At 50.8% G+C, this 25352-nt stretch overlaps 3 protein-coding genes across 5 annotated transcripts; all 3 read left to right on the top strand.

The window, feature by feature from the left end:
- Positions 1-211: 211 nt before the first annotated feature.
- RNF169 (ring finger protein 169) lies at positions 212-16131 on the top strand. 3 transcript variants are annotated; one of them, XM_088158802.1, is made up of 6 exons: positions 212-1124; positions 3047-3123; positions 7363-7509; positions 8190-8302; positions 8994-9093; positions 10865-16131. In XM_088158802.1, the coding sequence occupies exons 3-6, from the start codon at positions 7432-7434 to the stop codon at positions 12065-12067; spliced, it is 1494 nt and encodes a 497-aa protein (XP_088014928.1). In that variant the 5' UTR covers positions 212-1124; positions 3047-3123; positions 7363-7431; the 3' UTR covers positions 12068-16131. The 3 variants fall into 3 exon arrangements, with proteins under 3 accessions (XP_088014928.1, XP_014744194.2, XP_088014929.1); XM_014888708.2 differs by lacking the exon at positions 212-1124 and having other exon boundaries at positions 1161-3123; XM_088158803.1 differs by lacking the exons at positions 212-1124; positions 3047-3123 and adding an exon at positions 3172-5040.
- A 1299-nt stretch (positions 16132-17430) lies between these two features.
- SPCS2 (signal peptidase complex subunit 2) lies at positions 17431-21895 on the top strand. Its single transcript, XM_014888712.2, has 5 exons — positions 17431-17544; positions 19056-19139; positions 19426-19586; positions 20584-20718; positions 21049-21895. Exons 1-5 carry the CDS (start codon positions 17506-17508, stop codon positions 21233-21235), a joined length of 606 nt encoding a protein of 201 aa, XP_014744198.2. The 5' UTR covers positions 17431-17505; the 3' UTR covers positions 21236-21895.
- Positions 21896-22487: 592 nt separating this feature from the next.
- On the top strand, positions 22488-25173 carry NEU3 (neuraminidase 3). Its single transcript, XM_014888691.2, has 4 exons — positions 22488-22583; positions 23125-23179; positions 23271-23513; positions 23618-25173. The coding sequence occupies exons 1-4, from the start codon at positions 22543-22545 to the stop codon at positions 24551-24553; spliced, it is 1275 nt and encodes a 424-aa protein (XP_014744177.2). The 5' UTR covers positions 22488-22542; the 3' UTR covers positions 24554-25173.
- Positions 25174-25352: the final 179 nt, after the last annotated feature.

Raw genomic sequence — 25352 nt, 5'->3', positions numbered from 1 at the left:
CCCAGCCCTGCTCCTCTGCAGTGCTGTGTCCAGCTCTGCATCCTCAGCACAGCAGGGACAGGAGCTCCTGGAGCTGAGCGAGGGCCTGGAGCATCTCGGTGCTCAGGAAAGGCTGAGGGAGCTGGGGCTGCTCAGCCTGGAGAGGAGCCCCAGCTGAGAGGGGCCCTCAGCCCTGGGTGTCCCTGGGTGTCCCTGGGTGCAGGGAGGCCCAGGCTCTACTCTGGGGCCCAGCAATGGCACCAGAGGAACGGGCAGGGACTGAGCCCAGCAAGTTCCCCCTGGAAGGAGAAAGAACTTCTGCCCTGTGCAATGACCGAGCACTGAACAGGCTGCCCAGAGAGAGTGGGGAGTCTCTCTCACTGGAGATATTCCAGAACCCTCTGGACACAATCCTGTGCTCTGGGATGGCCCTGCTTGAGCAGGGAGGTGGCACCAGGTGACCCACAGCAGTCCCTTCCAGCCTGACCCATTCTGGAGTTGTGTGAAATACAGATAGACATACATTTTTGTTTTCATCTGTTCTATACCGAGTTGGAAATTTGAGGGTCTCATTTCTTTTTGACCCATCTGTCAAGTATACAAGTTGGTACATAAAGATACTACTGATGAAGTTGCCTCCACGTGGTGTTGGACCCCTTTAGCTCAACCACTACAACTTACACATAAATGTTATTTCATTATTTAAAATTTCTTCCGGCTCGCTGAACCCAAGTGAGACGTGAGAGAGTTGACGTGGCTCATCTTTCCTGGTGCGTGTTTCCCTTGGGTTAGCTTGTGCCCTGGAGGGGGAAGCTCCACCTTCTCAGCTCTGGAGACCAGCCTTAAACATTGAGAAGTAATTGAAGTTTGCTGCAGGCGAGTTCCAGAGTGCTGCTGCTCTTGGGACCGTCTCCCTGGAAATTCAGCTTGATAAAGTTCACAAAGAACTGGAAGCGCTCAAGGACACAATTGGAAAAAACATTTTGGGAAGCCAGGGGAAGGTTTCCAGCATGGCCGGTTGTGGGCGCAGGAGCACGGAATGCAGCCTGACCTCCCCAGCATCAACATCGCTTGGGATTTTTATCACATGTGTGGGGACACTTGGGATGTTTTCCTTTAAAAACAAGCCTGGCTCGTGCAGGCGTGTGAGTAAGAGGAAATAGCAGCTCTTTTATGAGAAAAAAGGCCTTATAATCTATATGCTTAATGTTTGCTTGCATGAGATGATTTTTCTCCCTCTGAAGCAGATATTAAAGAAATGCTTTGTGATTTGTGCAGCTCTGGCATTGGCAGCATTGCCTGCTCAGAGCTGTGGAGGCTGTGGGGTTTGCACTGCCTCACTGGTGGAAGGGACTGAAGTTAGAGGGCTCCCTAGGGACTTTGGAAGGGAATCCAGGGGAAAGCAGGACAGGTGGTAACGGGATTTCCCCAGTCTGTAAATGCCATGTTTGGCACCGGGGCTGTGGCCCGTCTGCAGGGACAAGGGAAACGTGGCCATGAATCAGGAGATGCCCAGCAAAACAGTCGGCAACTGGTCATTGGGTGTTTGATTCACCCACCCTGCCATACCTTTCATTCTGAGCCAAATGGAAACACTTCCTGCAGAAGGAAAGCTCTGTGAGGGGGGCTCAGCCTGGAGAAACCAAGGCTCAGGGGGGTCCTTCTGTGTCCCCACAATTCCCTGACAGGAGGGGGAAGCTGGGAGGGTTTGGGCTCTGCTCCCAGGGAACAGGGACAGGAGGAGAGGAAAGAGCCTCAAGCTGCACCAGGGCAGGTTCACTTTGGGAAGCAGGAGGGGTATTTTCACTGAAAGGGTGGTCAGGCGTTGGCTGGGGCTTCCTAGGGAGGTGGTGCTGTCCCCATCCCTGGAGGTGTCCAAGGAACAACTGGATGGGGCACTCAGTGCTCTGGGCTGGGTGACAAGGTGGGGTTGGTCACAGATTGGACTCAGTGGTCTCAGATGTCTTTCCCAGCCTAAATAATCTTGGGAATCTGTGAAAACATGTGGTGGATCTGCTGGTTTATATCCTTTAATTTTAGCAGAGTGGGAAAAGGAAGTACCCGTGGTGTTTGCTCCTTGCTCAAACCTGTCCCATCCTGACTGTAGCATGTGGGATGATGAACTGTGCTGCATCCTGCCTGGAATACTGATATGGACTGAGCCAGGATGATTGTCCAGGGGTTATTGTTTTGTTCTGGTTGTTCCCCTTTCCCTCCAGGCTCCTCCAACTGAAGTGCAACTTGCCCAGACTTGCAGTGCACCGAAGTGGGAGGGAGCTTTGAGGCTGTTACAATCAAGGGACTCCTTTGGGAATAACAGACTCCAGGGATGGAAGTTAAGCTATAACCCTGTGCCAGTATGCTTTTGGTTCCTGAATTCCCGAGGGGAAAGGGAGGAAGTGGGAGCAGGACAGGGGATTTCTGCCAGACAGAGCATCCTGCCCGCTCGGCTGCAGAGCGCTGATGTGGGGAGTGCGCTGCAATGCTCCGGATCCGCGGGACAGCACTGCCCGCGGCTGGAAGGGGATGTGGAGGGGACATTATCGGGAACACGGGGAGCTTTCTCCATGCATTGGTGTCAGCGGCAGAAGGGCAGGGGTGTGAATTCGGGGTGCGCTGCTGCTGCTGGCTGTGCCTGGGGTGTCTGGCTGCGGCAGGCACCTAAATCCTGGCTTTATTCCTGGGACTCACATTCCCTGTGCCTAAAGCCTGGGTTTATTCCCGGGACTCAGATTCCCTGTGACATCTCCGGGCTGTTACTTCACCCCAGTGTTTACATCCTCCCAATGCTCCCTGATTGCTTAACTGCTTGTCAAGGACTCTTGAGAATCTCAAAGGAAACTCGGGAAGTGCAAAGTGGGATTATTTGGCCATCTTCCTCCCGATGTTTCTGTATATTAAACAGAGCTGTGATAGCAGTGGCAGAATATAAACATCTGGACTTGAAAAAAGTGCTGCAGAAGCTCTTGTGCAGCCTGTGGAGATCTCACCCTTTTGGGGAAATAATGGCCCACACCAGTTATCCTGCACTAAAAGGTATTTCCTGTTTTTCCCCTTTTCTTTCCAGATTTTATATTCAGAGCACCCATTAAATTAAGCAAAACAGGAGAACTCCGAGAAGAATATGAAAGCCAGCTAAGGAAGGTCAGTACTTGGGGTAATTGTGGTTTTTCTTCCAGTATAACTTGGATTTTCTGCAGGAATGCCATCCTACCTGTAGGGAAACCTGAAGGGCTCTTTTTTTTCTGTTTTATAACAAAGGTCATTTATTCTCTTTATACAATTCAGCCAGTTCAGGAAATGGCTGTAACTGAGCATGTAGAAGCCAAATTTTGCTGTCTTAGTCTGCCTTCCAGAACATGGAAATGTACTTTCTTTGGAGTGACTGTTTGGTTGTGGATGTAATTCCATAAAGGCTTTTGCAGCATAAGGCATCTCCTTCTCCTCAAACATCTCTCTCCTCAAAAAAAAACCAAAAACCAAAACTATTCCAAACTAGAGCTTTCTATTTATTTTTACTGATGGGCAGTATCACTGCAGGTTACTGTGATAGCTTTGGCTGACTATTTCATTAACTGATCATAGGAACTGCAAACTGTTCTCCAGCTGAGGTGCCTTGCCAGGAGGGCAGGGACACTGTATGCAAAGTCGTGGCACTTGTGGCATTTTCAGCAGCAGTTCTCAATCAAGTTTAAGGAAGTGCATTTGCAGCATGGTCAGGCTGCAGCTGAAAAGGATTTTACATCTACAGTTTGACTTCAGTAAAAAGATACCGTGTGCAGCCCAGTGCAAACACTCCTCCCTTCCCTTCCAGTCAGAGGGAAATACTTTACCATGTTTCTGGCATTTGGGCATGTTTTTGTCCAGTTCTTGTTCAGCCTGCTGCCTTCCCCTTCTTGCTCCCTGCCAGATGGGAGATGGGTTTCTTCCCCCTGCCAGCTTAAACTCACTTTTTGTGAAGCTGAGCTGAAAGAGCCATGTGGGAGGAGATTCTGTGAATCGTCATCCTGGAGGAAATGGCAGTGAAATTTTGCTGGTAAAAATGACAGCTGATGATGCAGTTGCATTGTTTCCTTATTCATAGAACCAGAATAGAATCACAGAATCATTTAGATGGGAAAAGCCCTTTGAGATGGAGTCCAGCTATTCCCCCAGCACTGCCAAGGCCACCACTATCCCATGTCCTGTGTCACACCCACATGGCTTTTAAATCCCTCCAGGAATGGGAGCTCCACCATGGGCAGCTGTGCCAATGACTGGCTACCCTTTCAGGGAAGAAATTTACCCTAGTATCCAGACTAAACTTCTTGTCCTGTCACTTGTTACCTGGGGTGAGAGACTGACTCATGTGGCTGTACCCTCCTGTAGAGAAGCAAAATTGTGACTGTTGCTACTTAACAAGAGTTTCTTGGTATCGCTGAACTTCTGAGTTAGGCAGGAGGAAGCAGGAACTCAGGTTTGGGAACCTAAGCTTGTATATGATTGGGTTTCCTTCCCAAGACACGGGGTTTCATCCCAGCTTCCCTGCCTGTGCAATGGGGATGACCTGGGCTTCCCTCCTGAGGAAAGGAGAGGAGCATTTCCAAACCTTTTTACATCTCTCAGATGTGAGCTGCTTTTTTGTGTGTGAACTCTTGACCTGCTTCCCCACTTTTTGCAGTTGAAAACAAAGTGGTACCATAATTATGTACTGAAGAGATTTTATTTGACATGGATTATCTCATAGCTTAATTTTCTCAACTGGCTTTCAGGATGAGATAGATATTTGCTGTCTGTGCAGGATAGCAAGGTTGTGTTTTCCTCTTTTGTGCCCTTGGTGCTCTTGCATTTTATGTTTTTCCAGAGGAGGCTGTCGTTTCTGTGTACTAAAACCCTAACTCATCCTGTCCAGCTGTCTTTCTATCACAAGCAAGTCTGTTGCTTGTAAGCACACACAGTGGGAGGGAAACTCCTACCTGAGGCATGTGCTGACATGCAGCTTCCCAGAGCCAGGGCAGACGGAGCAGGCTCCAGGAGGCAGCAAGCCTGGACAGTTTGTGGAGGGAAGAGAAGATACCAAACGTGAGTTTGCCAAACTTTTACAAATTAATGTTATAGTCAGGAGTGATGGTTCTGAAATGGGCATTTCTTGAATGAACAATTATCCATTGCTTGTACAGCATCTTTTCCCTCTGCAGTCGCAGTATCCAAAAGGACTAAAATGCATTTTCTGCTAACTGTGCTGTTCCCAGCAGCTGTTGGTCCTGCATCCAGTATTTCAGAGATGCTACTCAGATAACGTGAGGTCCTTCTCCCAGGGTACGTGTTTCAGTTTCTTGTTCTCCTGTCCCAGCACAGCATTGCCATGTCTGGAAGGAAATTCTCTGGGAGACAGTTTACATTAAGGCTACTTCAAATTATTATTTTTGTAATTAGTACAGATTTTATCATTAGAGTTTGATTTTGTTTGCAATCTTAATTCTGGATCTAAATTTTTTTTTGCATCCTATTAATTAGGATTAGGATTCTATTGTTGCCTTATTGACTTCACTGTCAGCAAAGCTTGCATTGTCACCTCACACTAATTGTGCCATGTATTTCCCCAAAATCCTTAAATATTCCTGTGTGTTGTTACATGTTCTTGTGTCTTTAGATTTTATAATTTAGCCAGAAAAGTGAATTTTTCCATATAACTTTCTTCCACTTGAGAAATTCATGAGTGCTGGGTAGTATTTCAGGCAGCCAAGAAACAAACAAAGCCTCAAACTTTATGATCAATCTTGATGTGAATTTGTTTTTCAGATGCTTCAGAAAAGGCAGCAATACTGTTGACTTAGAGCAGTCTATTCATCATATCTGCGTCATGTGGTCACAATCTGTGTTAGTCAGACACTGTTGTAGTTATTGCTTGAGATTATTAATAGATGAGGAATTTAAAGATACATCTTAAAACAACTCTTAAGCAAGGAGTCAAACCAGTCTTTGAAAATATTTGCTGAACACCCACTATCAGCCAAACAGTGGAGTTTTTCCTGGTTTCTGCCTTGTTTCCTCATTGTTTTCCTCCTTGTCTTCCTCCTTGTTTCTCTCTTCCTTAGCTCTGGGGGCTTGGATTCAGTAGGATTCGGGTCTTTCCCAATTTGAAAATCACAATGTGCTTTTCCTGTAATGCCTCCTGAACTCTGTTTTCTTTGTCATCCTTATGTCCATACTTTTGGGGTTTTCCCCTCCTCCAGCAGGGAAGAAAAGCACTAAATATTTTTGACAGAATGAGGAATTGTTGCATCATCCCCCAGTGCCTTTTTGAGTTAGGGAGGTTCTGAAGCACCTGAGATGTCTATGCCCAAATAGGAGGAAAAACCCAGGAATGTGAATTCTTAGTGCTGTGGTTCATGAGCAGGATGAAGATGTGTTGATCAAAGGTCTGGATCACTTGTGGATGGAGGCAGGAAGGAGAATCTGTACTGTATAGAGATCCATGTAGACTATTCCTGGGCTGTGTCTGAGTTGAGGAAGAGCCAAGACACAAGATGGAAAAATGGCTGGGTGATGGAGGGAGAAGGGAGCTGGCTACCCTGGGCAGGGACAATCTGCTGGTGTTCCCTGGAGTGTGTTCATCAGGAAAAGGTAGTGGAAAGGAGGAGAAGAGGGGTATCGTTGGTTCTGACAGTAAGTCTGCAAAAAAGAAAAAAACAAGGTCATGGCAGAAAAGGGGAGTTTGATTCCTTAGGTGAGGAGAAAAAGTGCAGCAGAGTCAGTGTCCATGTGCCTTATTTCCCAGATGCTGGCATTCCCTTGCATTTCTCTGTGTTTGAAATTGAATTCAAGCTTTGAGTCTGGAGTCAGCTCTCAGGGGCAAGGTGGCCTCTCTGGATCCTCTGCATCCCAACACATCGGTGAAACAATGGGATTTCACCTCTTGTGTAGCTTTCAACATGGGAATTGCTGTATCTCACCCTTTATTCTAGATAATGCTGCTTATGTGTCTGCCAAACTGTGTGTGCTGCATGTCAGGCCATCAGAAGGCTAAAACCAAAATATCACAGTTTGCTTGAAACTAGTTTTGCACATTTTAATTTTCTCTACCTACAAGTAGAGAAAAGCTTCTGTCTCTCTGTTTTAGAAAATACAGTGGCAGAGAAGGCTTTGTCCAGCCCTGGGCCTCACAGTGCCTTTGTTGTTTTGCAAAGAAGATGAAATCCATGGTACTTGAGTATAAAACACAAATGTGGTATAGAAGCAAACCAATCTTCACATTATTGTTAGAGAAAGGCAGTAGCTCTACCCTGGACTAGAGAAATGAAGGCACAAAATTAAATGATGTGACCAAACTCTTGTCTTGCCAATATATAAGTGTAGGACTTTAAATTATAACTGCTCTACGTCTTTTTTCCTTATTTCCAGCTGAGAGAAGAGAAACTACAAGAAGAAAAGACGTCTGAGGATCTGATTCACAAATTCATTCTAGATGACATGGACGTAGGGAAAAGAAAAATGGAAGAACAGCAGAAAAAAGATGAATCTGTAGTGCTGAAAGGGAACCAAGACTGTGTAAGTAAGCTCATGCTTCTCCTTCCTGCCCACATAGCAAAATTTTCATTCTTTGGCTTTCCAGGATTCTTTGCTTGAGTTTTAATAGTTCATGAAGGGTATGAGCTGGCAGATTATAAAGATCCTTGTTAATGTCTTCTAAGGTCTGTTATGACTGCAGATGTTCTTCTAGAGCTTTCTGTCCCCCTTTTTACCCTCTAGTATGTGACTCTTCCTAACACAGCAGATCCCCTCAGCTTGGGGGATATCCTTGGTCTTCAGGCTTGTGTGCATTTCCATGGACATTTCTCCATGAGTCTTGTGCAGTGAACTTGTACAACTAAAGTTCAACACATTCTTCCTGCTGACTTCTGCCTATTTCCAATGAGAGGCTCTGCCAGAAATGCTCTTAAAATTTCCATTTGATAGGCTGACCCATGGGGGCTGAGTAACCTATAGTAACCTGTATTGTAGAATTTTCCCACATTTTCTTGATCAATAAATTACCTTTGTTTGATGACTGACAGCTATATATAGGAGCTGTGTGCTTATATTTGTATCATTTATGCCTTATGTCCTCTCAGTATAATCAGAAATGTGGGGGTTTGGGGATCTTTAACACTTTTGCAAGGAAGAGCTTTATTTTCCAAGTTATTCTTTTTGTTGTACATGTCAGCTAACTGTTCCTTGATTGACTTCAGTTTCCTGAACGTCTCTCGGATTCTGAGAATGAAGAACCATTCCAGGGCAAGCAAACACATCGGTCAGCTTTTGTTTCCAAGAGCAGTGCCTACTCCTTTGCTTTCCTTTCAGGGTAAGATGCTGAGACTTTATCTGGTGTCCCTTAAAGATGTCCTTCTGACTTGTTTTAAACACACCTGAGATGCTCTAATTCAAATGGTGGATCCATTCTAAAATAAGTGGTGGTTTTTTTTCTGGAATTTTAGAGCAGACTTGTTGGTAGAACGTGGTATCTGTCTGATTACTTCCTGCCTGGAAGTTAATGTTCATCCCACGAAGGAGGAAAATCATTGCCTGTAGATTTAAACCGTTGGTCAGAAATAAAAATTCTGTAGGGTGAACTCAAGAGTGCTGGTTCCTTCTCCAGCACAGATATGAAGGGATAGCATAGCATCAGCCCCAAAAAGCTTTTTCCCTGGAAAGATGTTGCTTTGATGCAGTGCAAGCAGTTGAATAACCAGGTGTGTTTCCATATGAGAAGGAAAGGGGTTTCCCCAGCTCCTCCTTAGCACTGACCTGAGTTCATTGTGAGCTGTGGGCAGAGGGGTCTGTGTGTTCAGTGCAGAGCCATGAGCACAGACCAGGGCTCTGCCATAAATCCAGGATTCCTGGATCCCTTTTCCCCGGGGGCACGGGAGGGATCTCTGCCAACCAGGTGCTGCCAAGGCTGATGCCTCTCCCACAGGAAGCAACTGCCAGGGCTGTTGAGCTGGTTGTTCCTAAGGTCACAAACAGTCTCCTGTTCTCACCCCTCTGCTTTTCAGGAATTTAACCTCCAAGGTGGAGAGGAGTCGGAGCTGCAATGACACCATTCAGGAGAGATCCAAGAGCAGGCAGAGATCAGCCCCAGCCACCAAAACAAAGGTACAGGCAGTGTCTGGAAACAGATTGTTGTATGTAAATGTTCTTATCTGAGGTTACACAGCACCAGTAATCTGGAGATATAAAATATGGGCTTTGTGGCACTGTGTTATCGCCACGGGGCCAATCGCTTCCTTGTGGCTCCCAATAAAACCTGCTTGGTTAGGAATTACTAAACAGAAAAGCAGACAGGTGTCAGGGTTCTTGTGTAGCATTGGAGGCTAATTGGAAGTTGAAAGGGTTCTCATCAGGCTTTTGTTTTGTGATTCATTTTCTTTTCAGGGCTAAATCCCCAGCCAGGTAAAGAAAAATCTTTTAGAAGTTTAGGAAAATAATGTTCTCTTCCTTTCCCTTTCTCTCCAAAGCTGTTCAGAGAGAACAAAACCCACTGCTTTCCTGACATCAGAGTACCTTGGCACTTCCATACTATAGAAGATCCAAAGGCCTGGTCTCCATAGGATCATAGGATGGTTTGGGTTGGAAGGGAGCTTAAAGCTCATCCAGCCCCCTGACCTGGGCAGGGAGACCTTCCACTATCTCAGGTTGTTCCAAGCCTCATCCAACCTGGCCTTGAACACTTCCAAGGTGCTGACACCCCTCCTTCTTGGGATCAGTTCCATCCCTGATGGGGAAGGAGAGGGTTCAGATCCAGAGATCCCACGAGGAGCAGAAACTTGTGCAATCTGCCATCTGAGCTGATAGGAGCTGGACTGAGACCAAAGCAAAGATCCATAACTTACCTTCCCCCCAAGGGCTTCTTTTTTAAGAGGATGCCTTATGGCCCAATTAGAGTTCCAGTACAGGGTATTCCAAAAACTTATTTTGACCTCAAAATAAGTGAGTAGAAAAACCCTTCTTTCAGACTAAGGTGGGAATGGCTGCTATTGTACACACTAGCAGCTGGATAAAAATACTTCATCTCAGTGCTAAGCATAAGACCATTTGCAGTTGTGTGTGGTGTTTCCTCTCTGATTTATTTGTGCTGGGATTATGCCCAAGTGTAGCAGCATTCAGGGACTGTCTTAGGGATGACAAGAAATGTTGCTCTTAATCAGAGAATGATCCAGGTTGGAGGAGAACCTCAGGGCCATCAAATCCAACCATCCACACGGCACCACCACAACCACCTTAACCCACATCCCCAAGTGCCAGGAGCCTCTTACACCTTGGCCAAATCTTTATTCTTTCTCTCCCACAGCTTGGAAGGGAGCAAAAAGTAATTTGGAGGTAATTTCCCTTGAGAAGCATGATTACTTCAGCCAGGACAGGGCAGTGCTTCTTGGCTTCTCCTTGTCTTTACAGAATCACTAAATCATCCAGGTTGGAAGAGACCTTTAAGGTCATCTAGTCCAGCCATCAACCTAACACCACTGAATGGGCAGATTTATCCAGCTAAAGAGAAAACACATTTCAAGGCCAGTTGGACAGGGCTTGTAGAAATCTAGTCCAGTGGAAGATGTTCCTACCCATGGAAGAAGGTGGAACGAGATGGTCTTTAAAGTCCCTCCTCACCCAAACCATCCTGTGATCGTGTGATTTTGCCATCACAGTGGCAAGAGCAGCTCTTAGACTGAAATAAATTTGACACCCAGGTTGTGCTGGACTCTGGAGTCTCTGCTCACGTCCCACACCAGCCGTGGAAGGTGCTGTGACAGCAGAGGCTGTCAGGGACAGCTGTGCAGGGCAGCCACCCGTTCTGCCGCTCTCCTCTCGCGTGCTTGTCCACGTGCAGCTCCCTGAGCGCCTTTCCCAGCTGTGCTGCCTTGCCTTGCAGGTGCTGCCCGTCACGGGCGTGTCCACGCCGCTGCTCGGGGTGCTGTCGTCCACGCAGAACCATCGCTGCCTGTCCGCCCCCGACCTGACGGCCGAGAAGCGCCTGCTGCTCAACGCCGTGTCCTCCCTGTCGGCCCTGCACAGGCCCGAGCGCTCCATCAGCCCCGAGAGCAACGACAGCATCTCGGAGGAGCTCAACCACTTCAAGCCTATCGTCTGCTCCCCGTGCACGCCCCCGAAGAGGCTCCCCGACGGCAGAGTCCTGAGCCCCCTCATCATCAAATCCACCCCCAGAAACCTGAACCGCAGCCTGCAGAAGCCAACAACCTACGAGGCCAGTCCTAGAATACTGAAAAAATGGGAGCAGATATTTCAGGAGCGTCAGATCAAAAAGACTCTCTCTAAAGCGACCCTTACGTCCTTGGCTTCGGAGCCCGGGGAAGACATTGTGGTTCCTGACATCACCAACTCCAGCAGTTGTGCTAAAGAGCAGCCACAAGTGCAGGATGATCACCTCCCACCTGACACAGCAGGAGAGCCTCGCCCTGAGCTGGATTTCCTCCCTTCTGTCAGTGAAATGAAGCTGGGAAGAGGGAGTGAGAAGAAGAGAGGTTCACAGGCCTTAACCGCCGATGACAGTGCTGCTGAACCAGATGTGAGATCAAATGTAACCTCCCTAAACACACGAGTGGCTGAAGCCCCTGACCTAAAAGTGAATACGTTCATGGACAAATCCTGTCTTAGTCTAGGCCCGAAAATGCTGAGCAGGAGACTCATGGGCGTCAGCGCATCGCTGCCTGACAACAGCACGCTCGGAGTCCCCATCAAAGCATCGGGGAAGAAGCAGCTGAAATACCTGAACAACAGCGAGCTGATCAATGTACAGAACAGCACCTGCAACTCCGTGGAGAAAATCATCGGGGAGCAGCCACCGCTGCTGCGGCGGGGCCGGAAGAGGCGCTGCAAAACAAAGCACTTGGAGCACAACGGCTCCGTCAAAAGACTGAGGCACGTGGCAGGGGAGGTGGGCCTGCCTCCAGAGGTTCTGGACGTGGAGCAGAAGCTCCAGCAAGAGGAGGAGGACAGGAGGTTGGCCCTGCACCTGCAGCGGATTTTTGACAGCGAGAACAGGACAGTGGATAGGCGGAAAGTCCGTGTGGATCGGTATCTGCTGCGGTCCAAGAGCACTCTGGGTGCCAAGTAGCACTGCTGGACGATGTTGCCTTTCTAGAGGACGATGAGGTTTATCAGATTATCTTATAGGAAAACTATTTTTTGCCCTACTTCCACCCACACAATTGTTTTTTCATTTCGGTGGTAAGACATTTCTAGGTCCAGTTCAGAGAGAAGCCAGCGTCCTTTCAGATTAAAAAAAAAAAAAAAGAGAGAGAATGAGAAAAAAAAAATCCTCCAGTCCTCTCCAGCCTGATTGTCTGAAGGATTTGTCTGTCATCCCTGTGAATACACTGCAAGGCCTCCACAGCAGTCGGGCACACCCGGGATCCCCAGCTAGGAGGGTTGTGAACGTGGGCTATGAGGACCATCCCTTGCCAGGAGAAATCTGAGCTCTGCTCATGGAAATTGTCTGAGAGTCTTCTCTCTGCCTGCCCCATTTTCTCCCTCAGGCTGCATCTGGTTGTGGGGTCAGCCTCTTGCCCATGCTCCGTGTTTCTCCTGGGGAGTCCTAAACAGAGCCCCCCCCATAGTACTTCCAAATGAATGCATCTCACTGTCTGCAGCAGCAGCACAGATCATTCATCACTTTCGTGAAGCAGAAAGCCAAATGCAGTGAAAAGAAAGACTTAAAATAAGGATTTTAGTGAAAGACATGATAGGGATTTGTAATTTCATGTTTGTGACAGGGGAGAGAGCTCAGGTGGAGCAGCTGGAGCCACATGCTGAGCACTGGGACCCAGGGAGCTTTTCTCCCAGTCCATGTCTTTTCCAAACCAAGAGGGTTTCCTGTTCTTCCCTATTCCCTGAAGAAAGGGAAACGCTGGCCAGGGAGTTTCTGGAAGGACATGCAGCTGCCACGTCCCCTGCTCAGTTAAGAGCTCTCTCAGCACACCTAAGGCCTGTCCTTGCTTGTCCCAGAGGAGCATCCTGAGAGATCCAGCCAGGCAGCCGATGGAACAGGAGCCCAGCTGTCCCAAGGGCCCTGCCCCTGCTCCAGCTTCCTGGCTTCAGCTTCAAACCACTAAGAAAGCTCAGGTGAGCAATGCACTAAAAACTTCCGGGCATGAAACTGGGCCTGGAGCAGAGCTGGCTCAGAGCCTGGGCTTGGTGGAGCGTGTGTGCTCTGCCCAGATGTGGCAGGCCACCCTCTGAGTGTTTCTAACCCTCTTCCATGATTAATTTCATGGATTATTTCCAGTAATGTAGCTCAAAGAGTACCGTTCCAAATCAGTCGTTGGCAGCTGCCTTGCAGAGTATTCACGGGGACCCTCCAGGCCCATGGGGACCTTTGTCTGAGGCAGGGCTTGTGGCATTACCCATCCTGCCCCCCCGTGTGCCGGGTGGCAGGGCTGTTCTTGGGATGAGCACAGGGCAGGGGCAAACTTCCCTATGGATCCTGTGAAGGGAGGGCAGCCAGTGCACATAAATAGACGGATCTGATCTAAGACAACTGCATTGCCCAATTTCCTCTATCTAAAAACAGTTGAATTTTCTCCCTCCATCTTAAACAGTCAAAAAGAAAACAGGAACTGGTTTTCTTTTTCACTGCAAGGACCCTGGCAGTTTCTTTTTTCCTAATTGAACTGGATTTAAAAAAAAAAAAAAAGAGGAAAAAAAGAAATCTTATATTTTATTGGGTAAAATTTATATATTTTAAATACTATATTTCAACAGATCGACACTTTTGTTTTGAGAAATCTTATAGCAATGATTCCATAATATATATCTCTATCTCTGTATCTCCTTGCCACACAAACTACTGGATGGTTGAAGTTGTACCTGGGGCTGGTGAGACCTGGCCTGCTCTGCCTTCCCTCTCCTGCACCACAGCCTCGGCAGGTGCTGCTTGAAGCAGGCACTTTTGACCCAAACCAAAACCTGTTCTTCTGTGCAGCTGTGAACTAGAAGGAAATTAAGGACTTGGAGCCTTGACTGGACCTAGAAGAACAGCACAGAGAGAAGTAGTGATGGCCTGGATCTGCCCTCAGAGCTCAGGAGGGAAAGCCACAGCTTTAACTCGGAATCCGTGCTGTTTTTCCCAACATTTTGAGCTACAATATGCACTTCCCAGGTGCATTTAGATTTAGAATTATTTTTACAGACCCCCCTTTTCTGCGGCTCATCCCTTGAGCCCCAAACTGACTTCCCTAAACTGTTTCCTTTTTTCTCGTGGTGTTTGTGGGGGTTCAGCTGGGCCTGGGCTGCTTACACCACAAAAAATAGATTACATGCTGAATGTATCTCTTCTTTCCCCTCTTAAAACAGATTTCACAGCCCAATGCACTAGGCCAGTGTCTTAAATACCTTCTTTTGAAAAGATTTTATAAATATTTTGAGGTTTGTGCGTTAATTTCCTGATCCCAAATCCAAGCTGGGCAGAAGTGTAGGAGGCAGTGCCTGGGCTGGAGCTTGTCCCCAGCCAAGAAAAGCTTCATGGGACCCCTCGTGCTCCTGGCTGCCCCCTAAACAGAGATCCCAACTCTCCAAGGATCACGCACAGGCCATGGCATCTGCGTTCAAGGAGACCTTTTTGGATGTGGAATCACAGTCCTGTCAGGGAAGGGTTGCGGCGATGCAAAGCCGGGATGAATGTTTTATTAATTTAACACTCTCGATGTTTGTGTTAGCTTGCAAAAAACAACAAAAATTGTAAATAATTACACTCAAAAGAGCGGGAATAGCCAGCCTCTCCCCTGTAAAGGTCAAGAATGTCACCACCTTTGCCAGAAATCGTGCCAGCTGAGAAGGAAAATACCTCCTGCTGAACAGTGGATGCAGCACGAGATTAAACCCAGTATTTATTCACACTTCTGTGAAAGTCCTTTGTAACCCTCAGCTGCCTTCCCTCCGGGTTGAAGGCATTCTTTGCTGGCTGTGGGACAGCACGGGCATGGGAGTGTCCTCCCAAGATGTGAAGCTGTCTAATCCGGAGGGGCTGGGGTTGGTTCCGTGACAGAAGGACTGTGTCTGCCAAAGATGCCACCGACTCCCAGAAAGTTGTTTTCTGACCCTCTGGAGCTCTCTGCCCGGGAAAAGCCGTACAGAAGGGTCCGTGTTTGGAGTCAGCAAGATGAGATAAATGAAGGAAAAGTGCCAAAAGGGATCATGCCAGGTGATTGTATGACGTTATTCTATATTGTCAGTATTTCTCTTCCAATGCTATTGTACATGCAGTGCACAGTAGTCATGAAGTGTAGCTTGAACAAGCGCTTCTTTGTATTTTCTCAGTGAAAGCAAAGGGGGAGATCGAAGCCTTAAAGACTCTCACTGATTTTAGAAAACAAGCCTTTAGCAATGCTCCGAGGGCAGGGCTCCTCCTGGGGCCCTCCGACAGCCCTGTCCTGTCTCCCAGCTGTCCAGCAGAAGGTTGGCAAAGAGCTCGTCCCACACATGAGGGGAAGCGTTTCGGAGAGCCTGGACCCTCTGGCCCAGTGGGAGACACGAGACAGAAACTACCCACTGCCCACGGTGGAGCCCCACGGGATGTCCCGGGATGGAAGCACAGCACGGAGCTGGGATGATCCCCGAGTGCCGCAGGCTCCTGGCACCGCCCTGTCCCCTCCCCGCGTCTGTGCAGCTCCGCAGTTCGCTCCTCACTATGCAAACGGGAAAGCCTTCAGCTGGTCACGGCCGGGGGAGCGCGCCTGCTTTCCTTGGGGTTTGCTGTCAAACTGTTCAAAACCAATCTAGATGTCGCTACACTTTCTCCAATAACGCTTTAAATCGTTGTGCTTTCGTGTTCTCCGCTCGCCAGCAGAGCACCGGCTGGCTGCAGACTCTCACGGTCGTTCTGGTCTCCGCTGAACCCCCGTGGCTTCACCTGAATGTGTTACAAAGCGATGGAAGGCACCAAAGGACCGCTGACTTGCATGTGTGAAATGTGTGAGTGGAATGACATGCAGGCATCTGTCATGTTGTGGCTTCTGTTGTTTGAAACAGAGTAAATCCTGCTTGTGAAACAATTGTCACAAACCAGAAATATGCCGACAAATGTGTACAAATAACAGTGTTTGTTTTAACAGCAACCAGGACTTGAACTGCAGGGCAATGGCCGAGGTTCAAACAGAATAAAACCAGATTCTGACAGTGAAACTCCCTGCTTCTTGCTGTGCTTGGAAACAAGCAGGATCCTACTGCTGCTTGGCCCAGACAGGTGACACTTGCCTCCATCTGAAGGAGGTTGCAGAGTAATTGTAGAATCACAAAATCAGTTGGTTGGAAAGGCTCAGAGAGCCAGGTTGCACTTCCTCTCAGGACAAACCCATTTTAATTCGAGGCTGATCTCTCAACAGCTGAGTTTGGGCTGGGGTTAATGCAGCTGTAGATCCCAGGGAGCCCAGCAATGTCCATGTGGCACCCTGGCAGAGCTGAGCCCTCTCCCACTGGAACACGCCTGTGCTTTCCATGGGGGCAGGGAGAGGCTGCTGCTCGCCCATCCTGTCTTGGTCCCTGACATCTGCAGCAGGACATACTCAAGCTGTCCTTTCTCCACTTCCAGCTCCTCTGGCACCTCCATGTGACCGGGAACGCTGCCAGAGGCTGCCCAAGGACTTGAGCCGGCTCAGCTCCCACCCTTTCAGCTCTCACAAACACTGAGGACAATGGGCCGTTTCCTCCAGGAATGTCTTGGCACAGTCAGGGCAACAAGCCAGACCCAGTTCCCCCCAAAAGGAGCAAAGGTACAAAGAGGTTCATTAATAACAGGCTTGAGCAAAGACAGGTGAAAACCATCACTTGCTGTCACTGTAGGGAGCTGCGTCTGCCAGGAGACCGGACTGGGGCTGCTGTTGATTCTTTTAACATAAAACTGACATCCTACATCAAAGCAGCTAAACTGGATCAGTCCAAATGGCCATCTAGCTTAGCATTGCATCTCCTGCAATGGAAAACAGGAGGTTCCTTGTCGTGGCAGCTGCGGCGGAGCTGTACATGAAGGGTCTCATTAAGGAGGAATAAGCACCATCCTCCTCACATGGCTCGGCCACACAACAGGGCTGCTGTATTGTGTTGGAGATCATAGAACCGTGGAATAGTCAGGGCTGGAAAAGGCCTCCAAGGTCATCGAGTCCCCCAGCACTGCAAGGCCACCACTAACCCCTGTCCCCAGGTGCCACATCCACATTGCTTTAAATCCCTGCAGGTATGGGGACTCCGCCACTGCCCTGGGCAGCTGTGCCAGGCTGGACAACTCTTTTAGGGGTCGGACGGGGCTTGGAGTAACTTGATCTAGTGGAAGGTTTCCCTGCCCATGGCAGGGGGTGGGACTGGATGGGCTTTAACCTCGCTCCCCACCCAAATTTGTGACTCCATGATGCGAACACCTTCTCCACGTCACAGGGATGGCGGGCGGGGCGGACTACGTTTCCCAGCGTGCCGCGCGGCGCGGGGGGGCCGCACTTCCTCCCGCACGACCAATCAGCAGCGCCCAGGTGTCGCGGGCGGGGCGGGGGCGGAGGCGGCGAGAAGATGGCGGCCAAAAGCGGCCGGAATGGGCTCCTGGACAAGGTACCGCGAGCGGGGCTCCTGAGCCGCCCCGAGCGTCCCCCGCCCCGGCCGGGCCCCTGGGCAGCGCCCAGCCAACCCCGCGCATTCCCCCGCCGGCCCCGGGCTTCCGCCTTTCACTCCTGGGTATCCCTCCCTCAGCCCTGGGCATCCATCCTTCACCCCTGAGCATCTCCCCGCCAGTCCTGGGCATCCTCAGCCCTGAGCATCCTCCCCAGTCCCTGATCATTCCCCCTCATCCCTGAGCATCCCCCCTGATCCCTGAGCATCCTCATGCCTGGGCATCCCCCCTCATCCCTGGGCATCTCCATCCCTGAGCATCCTCATCCCTGAGCATCCTCCCTTCAGGCCTGGTTCCCCCCCTCCAACTGCTGTAGATGCTTGTATAAGGAAAAAAAAAAAAGCGGGAAGAATTCGACCCTATCCTCTTACAGCAAAGGCTTTGGCTTCCAATTAACATGTGTGCTAATTAACCGTGGAAGAAAATGCTTCAAAAAGCAGCCACTTAAAATATTTGGTAGCATACACTGATGTGAGAGCTCTGTCCCAGTTCTCCGTGATTTTTAGATCCTCCTGGGCGTTGCTTTTGTGCAAACCTCGTGGACACGCGGTGACATTCACTGTGTGCCTCCTAATTCCCACGTGCCAGGCCTGGGGGATAATTGGGCTTTTCCCTCTGTGGCTGCAGGGGAAGCACATTGAGTTGTGCATCATATTTTAAAGTGGTTTTGTTCCTTCCAGAGGAGGGAAAGGAGCTCTTTGGACTGGAAGTTAATCAGTCCAGCTTGGGAGCTTCCAGAGCAGGAAAATAACACGAGTGAAACTGAGGATTGCTTTATTGGCAGCTAAGATTCCAGCTCCAGTCACTCACCTGTTTGAAATACGGGATGACTTAGGATACTCAGGGCTTGGATGGATGTGTCACCAAAAAATAATGTAGTTCAGGAGAAGGTGGACCTCTTGGAAAAGCTGAGCCATTGTATATGGGAATTGTTAATGGGGAGGGACCCATCCCTGCAGAAGATTTGAATATGGAAGAATGACCTTTGAATATGGAAGAGTCCTTTGCTTTTGTTCCAGAGAATTGTTCTAACTGAAATTTCTTGTTTGTGCCTTTTAATTCTCCTTTTGTACAAAGAGAGTTGAAATTTCCCTCCATCCCCCAAGAGCCCGTGTGTAGCAGTGTGGCTGGAAAGCAGGAGTACATCCAAAGGCAGGAATTCAGCCCAACTCCTGAGGAGTCACTCCTGGGGATGGCAGCGGGAGCAGCAAATGTAGAAGCAAAATGAAATGTGCTGTCAGAGCCACTGCAAACTTGTGATGAGGTGTATAAGCAGAAACCTGCCCAAGAACAGTGCTGCTCAGGCAGCTTTTGGGTGCAGATTGCCTCTGCCCAGCCAGGTTTTCCCAAACAGGCAGCTGCTTCCTGGTTTGCCTCCTGTCTTGGTGCTCACAGCAGGAGCAAGCAAGTGTTGGGATGAAATTCCCCTCACTCCACACCGTTTCCATTGCAGTGGAAGATTGATGACAAGCCAGTAAAAATTGACAAATGGGACGGTTCAGCTGTGAAAAATTCCTTGGATGACTCTGCCAAAAAGGTAGGTTCTCTGTCTGTCGAGTTGTCCCTCCTGGGAAGCTCTCTGATTTTCTTTCCTACTTTTTGGGGGTTGGTTGTGCCCGTTCCATGCTGGGTCTGTAGCATCTCTTGTGATTCCCACGTGCTTGTGCCTAATAGGGATCAGTTATCGAGATGCAGACATGAATTCCCCATAAACTTTCTGCTCAGTTTACCGCTGGGATTGTTCCCTTCAAACCTTTCCCAGAAACAGTGTGCCAAGTTCCTGAGAAGCTCCCAACAGACTGGGCTGCCTGTTTCTCCCACAGGTACTCCTGGAGAAGTACAAATACGTGGAGAATTTCCGTTTGATCGACGGCCGCCTCATCATCTGCACAATCTCTTGTCTCTTTGCCATTGTCGCTTTGATTTGGGATTACCTGCACCCTTTTCCTGAATCCAAACCGGTTCTTGCCTTTTGTGTTGTCTCATATCCTTTACAGATCTTGTCTTGGTTGTACCAAAAGGGTTTGATTTTCCACATGAACAAAAGCCTTGTGGATATTCCTGTTTTCAGGTCTGTGGGAATTACGCTTCCTGTCGTGTGGGGCTCAGCTGACAATCAGACAGTTTTCATGTGATGGGAAAATTCCTGCCTGTCTGGGTCTAATGCCCCTAAATTTGGGTGGTTTGAAGCAGATCCTTTTTTTTAAATTCTCTCCACAGTCTGGTTACAGACACGTTTGCTTTTCCCTAATACCACAGGTCAGATACTGAGAGAGGAAAGAGGAAATTCTTGCCAGCAGCTCTCTGCAGAGGGATCTGGACAGGCTGGATCCGTGGGCTGAGGTCACTCCATGAGGTTCAGCAATGCAAAGGATTAGTGGTGGCCTTGGCAGGATTGGGGGAATGGTTGGACTCAGTGGGCTCAGAGACGTTTTCCAACCTAAAAAATTCTGTGATCCTAAGGAATTTCGTTGTTCCAGGCTGTTCTGGGTGGCTTTCAGAACAAATGGGTGATTTGTCTTGCAGCACTTGAAATTGTTTAATTCCAAAAATGGGAAAGAGGAATTGCTTGGTCTGTGTTAGGAGGAAAGTCCAGCAACTCATTCTGGGGCTTGTTCAGTCTCAAGTTTTCCCACTATCTCCCAGCAAATGTCAGAGAATCCCAGACTGGTTTGGGTGGGAAGGGGCATTAAAGCTCATCCAATTCCACCCCCTGCCATAGGCAGGGACACTTCCACTAGACCAGATTGCTCCAAGCCCCATCCAGCCTCGCCTTGGACACTTTCAGGGAGTGAATAAATTAAAGTTTAAATTTATTACTTAATTTCTCATGCTAATGAAGCATCAGCCAAGCATCATGTTTGGAATTAAAATGTCACAAGAGGTGGTTGAACAGCAGTGTCTGAGGGGATCCGAGTGACTTCTCTGCCTAATTTCTTCTTCTCCTGGCACCTTCTTCATTTCCTTAACTTCTTCTGCACCTATTTTGTCATGATGGGAATCCTGACCATTTATACCTCATACAAGGAGAAGAGTATTTTCCTGGTGGCCCACAGGAAGGACCCAGCAGGGATGGATCCTGATGATGTCTGGCAGCTCTCCTCCAGCCTCAAACGGTACTTTTTGCTCTGGCAGCCCGGGCTGAGCCAGCAGGCACCACTCCCTCACTAGAGATTACCCCAAATACTGCCTTTTCCTTTAAAACCTGCAAACCCGTTCTGCTCCATCAAAACCCATGTCCTGCTCTAGGAATGGGAGCAGCTCCCGGTGGTTTTCTGCCACCAATGTTTCACTTTTCTTCAATGCAGGGTATAAAAGCCTTTAATTGTTTTCATTGTGAGTGCCCCGGTGGGGGCCTGCAGTCCGGGAGGGTTTTCCCCTTAGGCAGGAGGGGAGTTTCTGTCCCCACTGGGGTCCTGCTCTGAGGTGTGTCTGCCCTCACACAGGTTTGATGACAAGTACACCCTGAAGCTGACCTTCATCAGCGGGAAAACCAAACAGCAGAGGGAAGCCGAGTTCACCAAATCCATCGCCAAGTTCTTCGATAGCAACGGCACGTTAGTCATGGAGGCCTACGAGCCTGAGGTGTCCAAGCTGCACGACAGTCTGGCCCTGGAGAGGAAAACCAAATGATTTTGAAGCCCACCCGCCTCCCAGGAACCTGCTAAATTAACACCAATAAAGTCAAATGGCAAAGAAAGTGAATCATGGCCTCTCTTTTTGTCCTGAAGTCCTATTGCATTTTGGATAAGCAGGAGTTTTAATCTTGGACCCAAGATTTGTTGAAGCTCATGGCTAAGCTTGTTCTGTGGGCCTGTCTTCCAGGCTCTGGGGCAGAGCCCAGAAGTAGATTCTGGGCACCCTCAGGAGGGGAAACATCACCAATGCTGCCCCAGCATCCTCTGCTTTCCTTGGCAGTGCTCTGTGTCCAGGGGTTTTACCAATCCCACCTTTCCATTTTCTGTTAGGAGTTCAGGACAAAACCCTTCTGTGAAACAACCATCCTCTCCCAAACAAGTTTGCTTTATTTTTGTATTTAACTAACTGGCGCTAGTGGATTGTTTTTATAGTAAAAAAAAAAAAAAAAATGTGTTGGGAGGGAGAATCAAATATGCTACTTCTGTGTGCTCAGCCACAAAGCTTCCAGAAAGTGTAAAAGATTTTCCAAGCTGTGTCTGTCCGTCCTGCGGTTCCCTTGTGGCATCCCCTGTTCAATGTGTCCCTTCTATAAACGGGCATTTTTTAAAAGAGAGATTTTTTGGTTGTTTTTTCAATAAAAGGGAAGAACAGACATTAAACGTGTCCTGGAGCATCTCTGGGGTGTTTCACGCCAGGGGAGGGAATCCCAGTTCACAAAATCCTCAAGGCTGGAAAGTCCTGGCATTCCCGTGGCAGCACCACAACCTTGCCACCTAAACCTCATCCCCAGGTGCCACATGTTGATGAAGATGACTCCTCTTTTTATCTTGTAGAGCTGGTTGGGCTTGGCTGCCTCACCTCAGGGAACTCCCAGATGGACCTTCATGATTTTTCCAGCCCTCCCTCTCCACACCTGTTCCATAGGAGCATCCGGGAAGGCAAGGACAGCCAGGAAGGGATTCTCCTGCCTTCATCCCTCTCTTGGCTCCCCTCCTGCCTCTTGGGGACTTCTCGGCAGCGACTCCACCAGTCAGTCTCCTCCTGATGTTCCACCAGTCCACCTCTCCCGTGGGAGCGCCGGCAGAGGAGCGCATCCATCACGGGCTCACACCTGCACAGGTATTGTCCCTGCTGCCCTCCGGCACCAGCGCCAGGCTCTGGTACCCGACAGCTGGATCCCCGCCCGCTCTCTCGGTCGGCCGAGCGCCTCATCCGGCCCCTCTGGCTCCGGGAGCCGCAGGAAGAGGCGGAGCGGGGCGGCCGAGGGAGGAGCGGGGTGTGCGGGATGAGGAGATGCGGAAATGTGGGAATGCGGAGATGCGGGGAGTGCAGGGGGGTCGCGGTACGGAGGGGATGGGGGGTCGGTGCTTCCGAGGTGTAGGGGGGTGCAGGGGGACTGGGGCTGGGGGGTCCCCGGAGGCTTGGTGCATGCGGGGTGTAGGGGAGTCGGGCTGTGGGGGTGTCGGGGGGTACACGGGGAGAATCTGGGTACCGCAGGTGGATGGGGGCGATCAGTGCCTGCGGGGGCGAAGGGGGGTCAGGACATGTGAAGGGGGATGCACGGAGAGGTGTCTGTCGCTGGGGGGTCGGGCGAGCGTAGGGACATGGGGGTGCAGGGTGGGATCCAGGTGTGAGGGGTGCGGGGGGTGCGCGGGGAATGGAGGGGTGCATGGGCACAGGGACTCTGGGAGCGTAAGCAGCGGGAGCCTGGGGGTCCTGGCGCGGTGCAGGAGGTGCACAGCCCTGGGGAACAGCCTGGAGGTGGCACCGTGGGTGAAGCAGGGCAGTCTGTGCAGTACAGGGGAGCAGCACAGACAGGCAGGAGGGCGAGTGTGACCCCACCGAGGGGCTCTGCTCTCACCCCACTCTCCCACCCTGCTCAGGTCCCAGGGGAACCTCAGGGCGGCCACCATGTCCCAGGCCACCACCTGCCCCAAGGTGAGCCTTCATCCCTGTCCCCCCCCGTACAGACCACCCCCTCCTTTTGCCGGGATTTAACCCTTTCCATCTGACTTTTCCACCCTTCCAGCATCAGGGGGATGGCGGAGAGAGGCCCCCACCACTGCCACCACCACCAGGATCGCCGCACATTTTCTCTTCGGAGACGCTGTTCCGACAGGCAGGTGGGGTCACCTACCGCATCCCGGCTCTGCTCTACATCCCCCCGGATGATTCCTTCCTGGCCTTTGCCGAGAAGCGCTCCTCGGCCCGGGACGAGGATGCCAAGTACCTGGTGCTGCGGCGGGGCCGCCGGCACGGCTCTTCGGTCAAGGTAAAATCCCTCCGGGCTGTAGGAACAAGAGATGGGCGCGCTGCCGGGCGGCTGCAGGAGGCAGCGAGCCCCTGACTGATCCAAATTTTCCTCCTTGCCGGCAGTGGGGTCCCGTGGAGGAGCTGTCGGCGCTGGCGCTGCCCCGCCACCGCACCATGAACCCGTGTCCTCTCTACGACGCCAGGAGCGGCACCGTCTTCCTCTTCTGCATCTGCGTGGAGCAGGGCAAGACGGAGCGGTGCCAGATCTGGAGCGGGTGCAGCGCGGCGCGGCTCTGCTTCGCCAGCAGCGCCGACGGCGGGCGCGGCTGGAGCGCGCTGCGGGACGTGACGGGCGAGGCCATCGGCGGCGACCTAGCCCGCTGGGCCACCTTCGCCGTGGGGCCGGGCCACGGCGTTCAGCTGGGCTCGGGGCGGCTGGTGGTGCCCGCCTACGCCTACTACGTGCACGGGTGTCTGTGCGGGGCCCTGCGGCTGCCCTGCTTCACCCGCCAGCATTCCCTCGTCTTCTACAGCGACGACGGCGGGCGCCGCTGGCACAAGGGCGCGCTGCTGGACGGGGAGCGGACGGGCGAGTGCCAAGTGGCCGAAATCCCGGGCGGGCAGCAGCCCCTGCTGTACTGCAGCGCCCGTGCCCCGCGGGGCTGCCGGGCCGTGGCGCTCAGCGCGGACCAAGGGCTGCGCTTCCAGCGGCCGGCGCCGTGCCCGGCGCTGGGCGAGCCCCCGCGGGGCTGCCAGGGCAGCGTGGTCAGCTTCGCCGCCGCCGAGGCACGCACCTGGCTGCTCTACTCCCACCCCACCGACCGGCACGGCCGGCGCGATCTCGGCCTCTATGTGAACCCCTCGCCGCTGGACGGGGCGGGCTGGAGGCGGCCCTGGCTGCTGCGTGCGGGCCCGGCCGGCTACTCCGACCTGGCCGTGTGCCCCGGCGGCGTCGTTGGGTGCTTGTTCGAGTGCGGCGCCAGCAGCGCCTGCGAGGAAATCGCCTTCTGCCTCTTCACCCTGGACCTCTCTGGCGATCAGGACCTGAAGGCTTCCTAAAATAGACCCGTTTTAGGCAGTGCAGTCACTACTGAGCATCGGCAGCCGGGTCCAGTGAGCGCGGCAGTGCCGAGGCATCACCAGGATATTTCAGAGGCTCAGCGTCATGTACCTTTTATTTAATTATGCCTTTTTAATCACCCGTCAGATTCTGTCAGGGACCTGCGGCAGGGCAGTGGAGGATGTGCTCTGGCTTGGCCAAGGGGGATGCCGGCACAGCGTACAAAGTGCCGCTGCTTCTCCAAAAGGCAGCATTTTTCACCTGGTAGCAGCTGAAGAGCAGAAGGTGCCAGCAAGAGCAGCTGATTCGACGAGGAAAAAGTACCCAAAAATCTTAGTTCCGTTAAAAATGTTCCAGTTCCTGTGTTCCTGCAGGTGGCGGAGAATTCCCAGTTTTTACCATTTTTATCCTGTTTTCTTCACTTGCCTGCTTTAGGCTGAGTTTCTCCCTTCCTCCTGGGAAAAAGAGCTCTGAATTTGGGAGGGGGCGATGTAGGGGAGGGAGGGGACTGTTGGGGGGTGTTTCATTCTGCTCCGTAGGGAACAGGTTATAGCATCCCGACAGTGACAGTGACCTCTCACATCCCCGTGCTGCTGTCAAATAAAATTGTCCCAAAACACGTGAAATCCACTCAATATAGGGAAAATCCCAACATAGCTGACCCAGAGAGATGCAGGACGGCCCCAAGCGTGGCACCTCCCACTCGGTCCTGGTGCTGTGTTTTGTGTGTATGGAGAGGCAGGATGGGGCAGGCAGGATGGGCAGAAGATCAAATCGAGATGGGCACAGGCAGGATGT

This window comes from Sturnus vulgaris, chromosome 2, assembly GCF_052056855.1.
Source record: "Sturnus vulgaris isolate bStuVul1 chromosome 2, bStuVul1.hap1, whole genome shotgun sequence".
NCBI classification, from domain to species: domain Eukaryota; kingdom Metazoa; phylum Chordata; class Aves; order Passeriformes; family Sturnidae; genus Sturnus; species Sturnus vulgaris.
This window is presented reverse-complemented; position numbering and strand designations above follow the sequence as displayed.

Bases quoted from the DNA above. Each gene is read 5' to 3' on its own strand.
- SPCS2 (XM_014888712.2), top strand. From the start codon at position 17,506: ATGGCGGCCAAAAGCGGCCGGAATGGGCTCCTGGACAAG. The intron at 17,545-19,055 runs GTACCGCGAGCG...TTTCCATTGCAG, and splicing joins GGAATGGGCTCCTGGACAAG to TGGAAGATTGATGACAAGCC. The intron at 20,719-21,048 runs GTACTTTTTGCT...GCCCTCACACAG, and splicing joins CTCTCCTCCAGCCTCAAACG to GTTTGATGACAAGTACACCC.
- NEU3 (XM_014888691.2), top strand. From the start codon at position 22,543: ATGTGGGAATGCGGAGATGCGGGGAGTGCAGGGGGGTCGCG. The intron at 22,584-23,124 runs GTACGGAGGGGA...CACCCTGCTCAG, and splicing joins GGGAGTGCAGGGGGGTCGCG to GTCCCAGGGGAACCTCAGGG. The intron at 23,514-23,617 runs GTAAAATCCCTC...CCTTGCCGGCAG, and splicing joins GGCACGGCTCTTCGGTCAAG to TGGGGTCCCGTGGAGGAGCT.
- RNF169 (XM_088158802.1), top strand. From the start codon at position 7,432: ATGGACGTAGGGAAAAGAAAAATGGAAGAACAGCAGAAAAAAGATGAA. The intron at 7,510-8,189 runs GTAAGTAAGCTC...GATTGACTTCAG, and splicing joins TGAAAGGGAACCAAGACTGT to TTTCCTGAACGTCTCTCGGA. The intron at 9,094-10,864 runs GTACAGGCAGTG...CTTGCCTTGCAG, and splicing joins CCCCAGCCACCAAAACAAAG to GTGCTGCCCGTCACGGGCGT.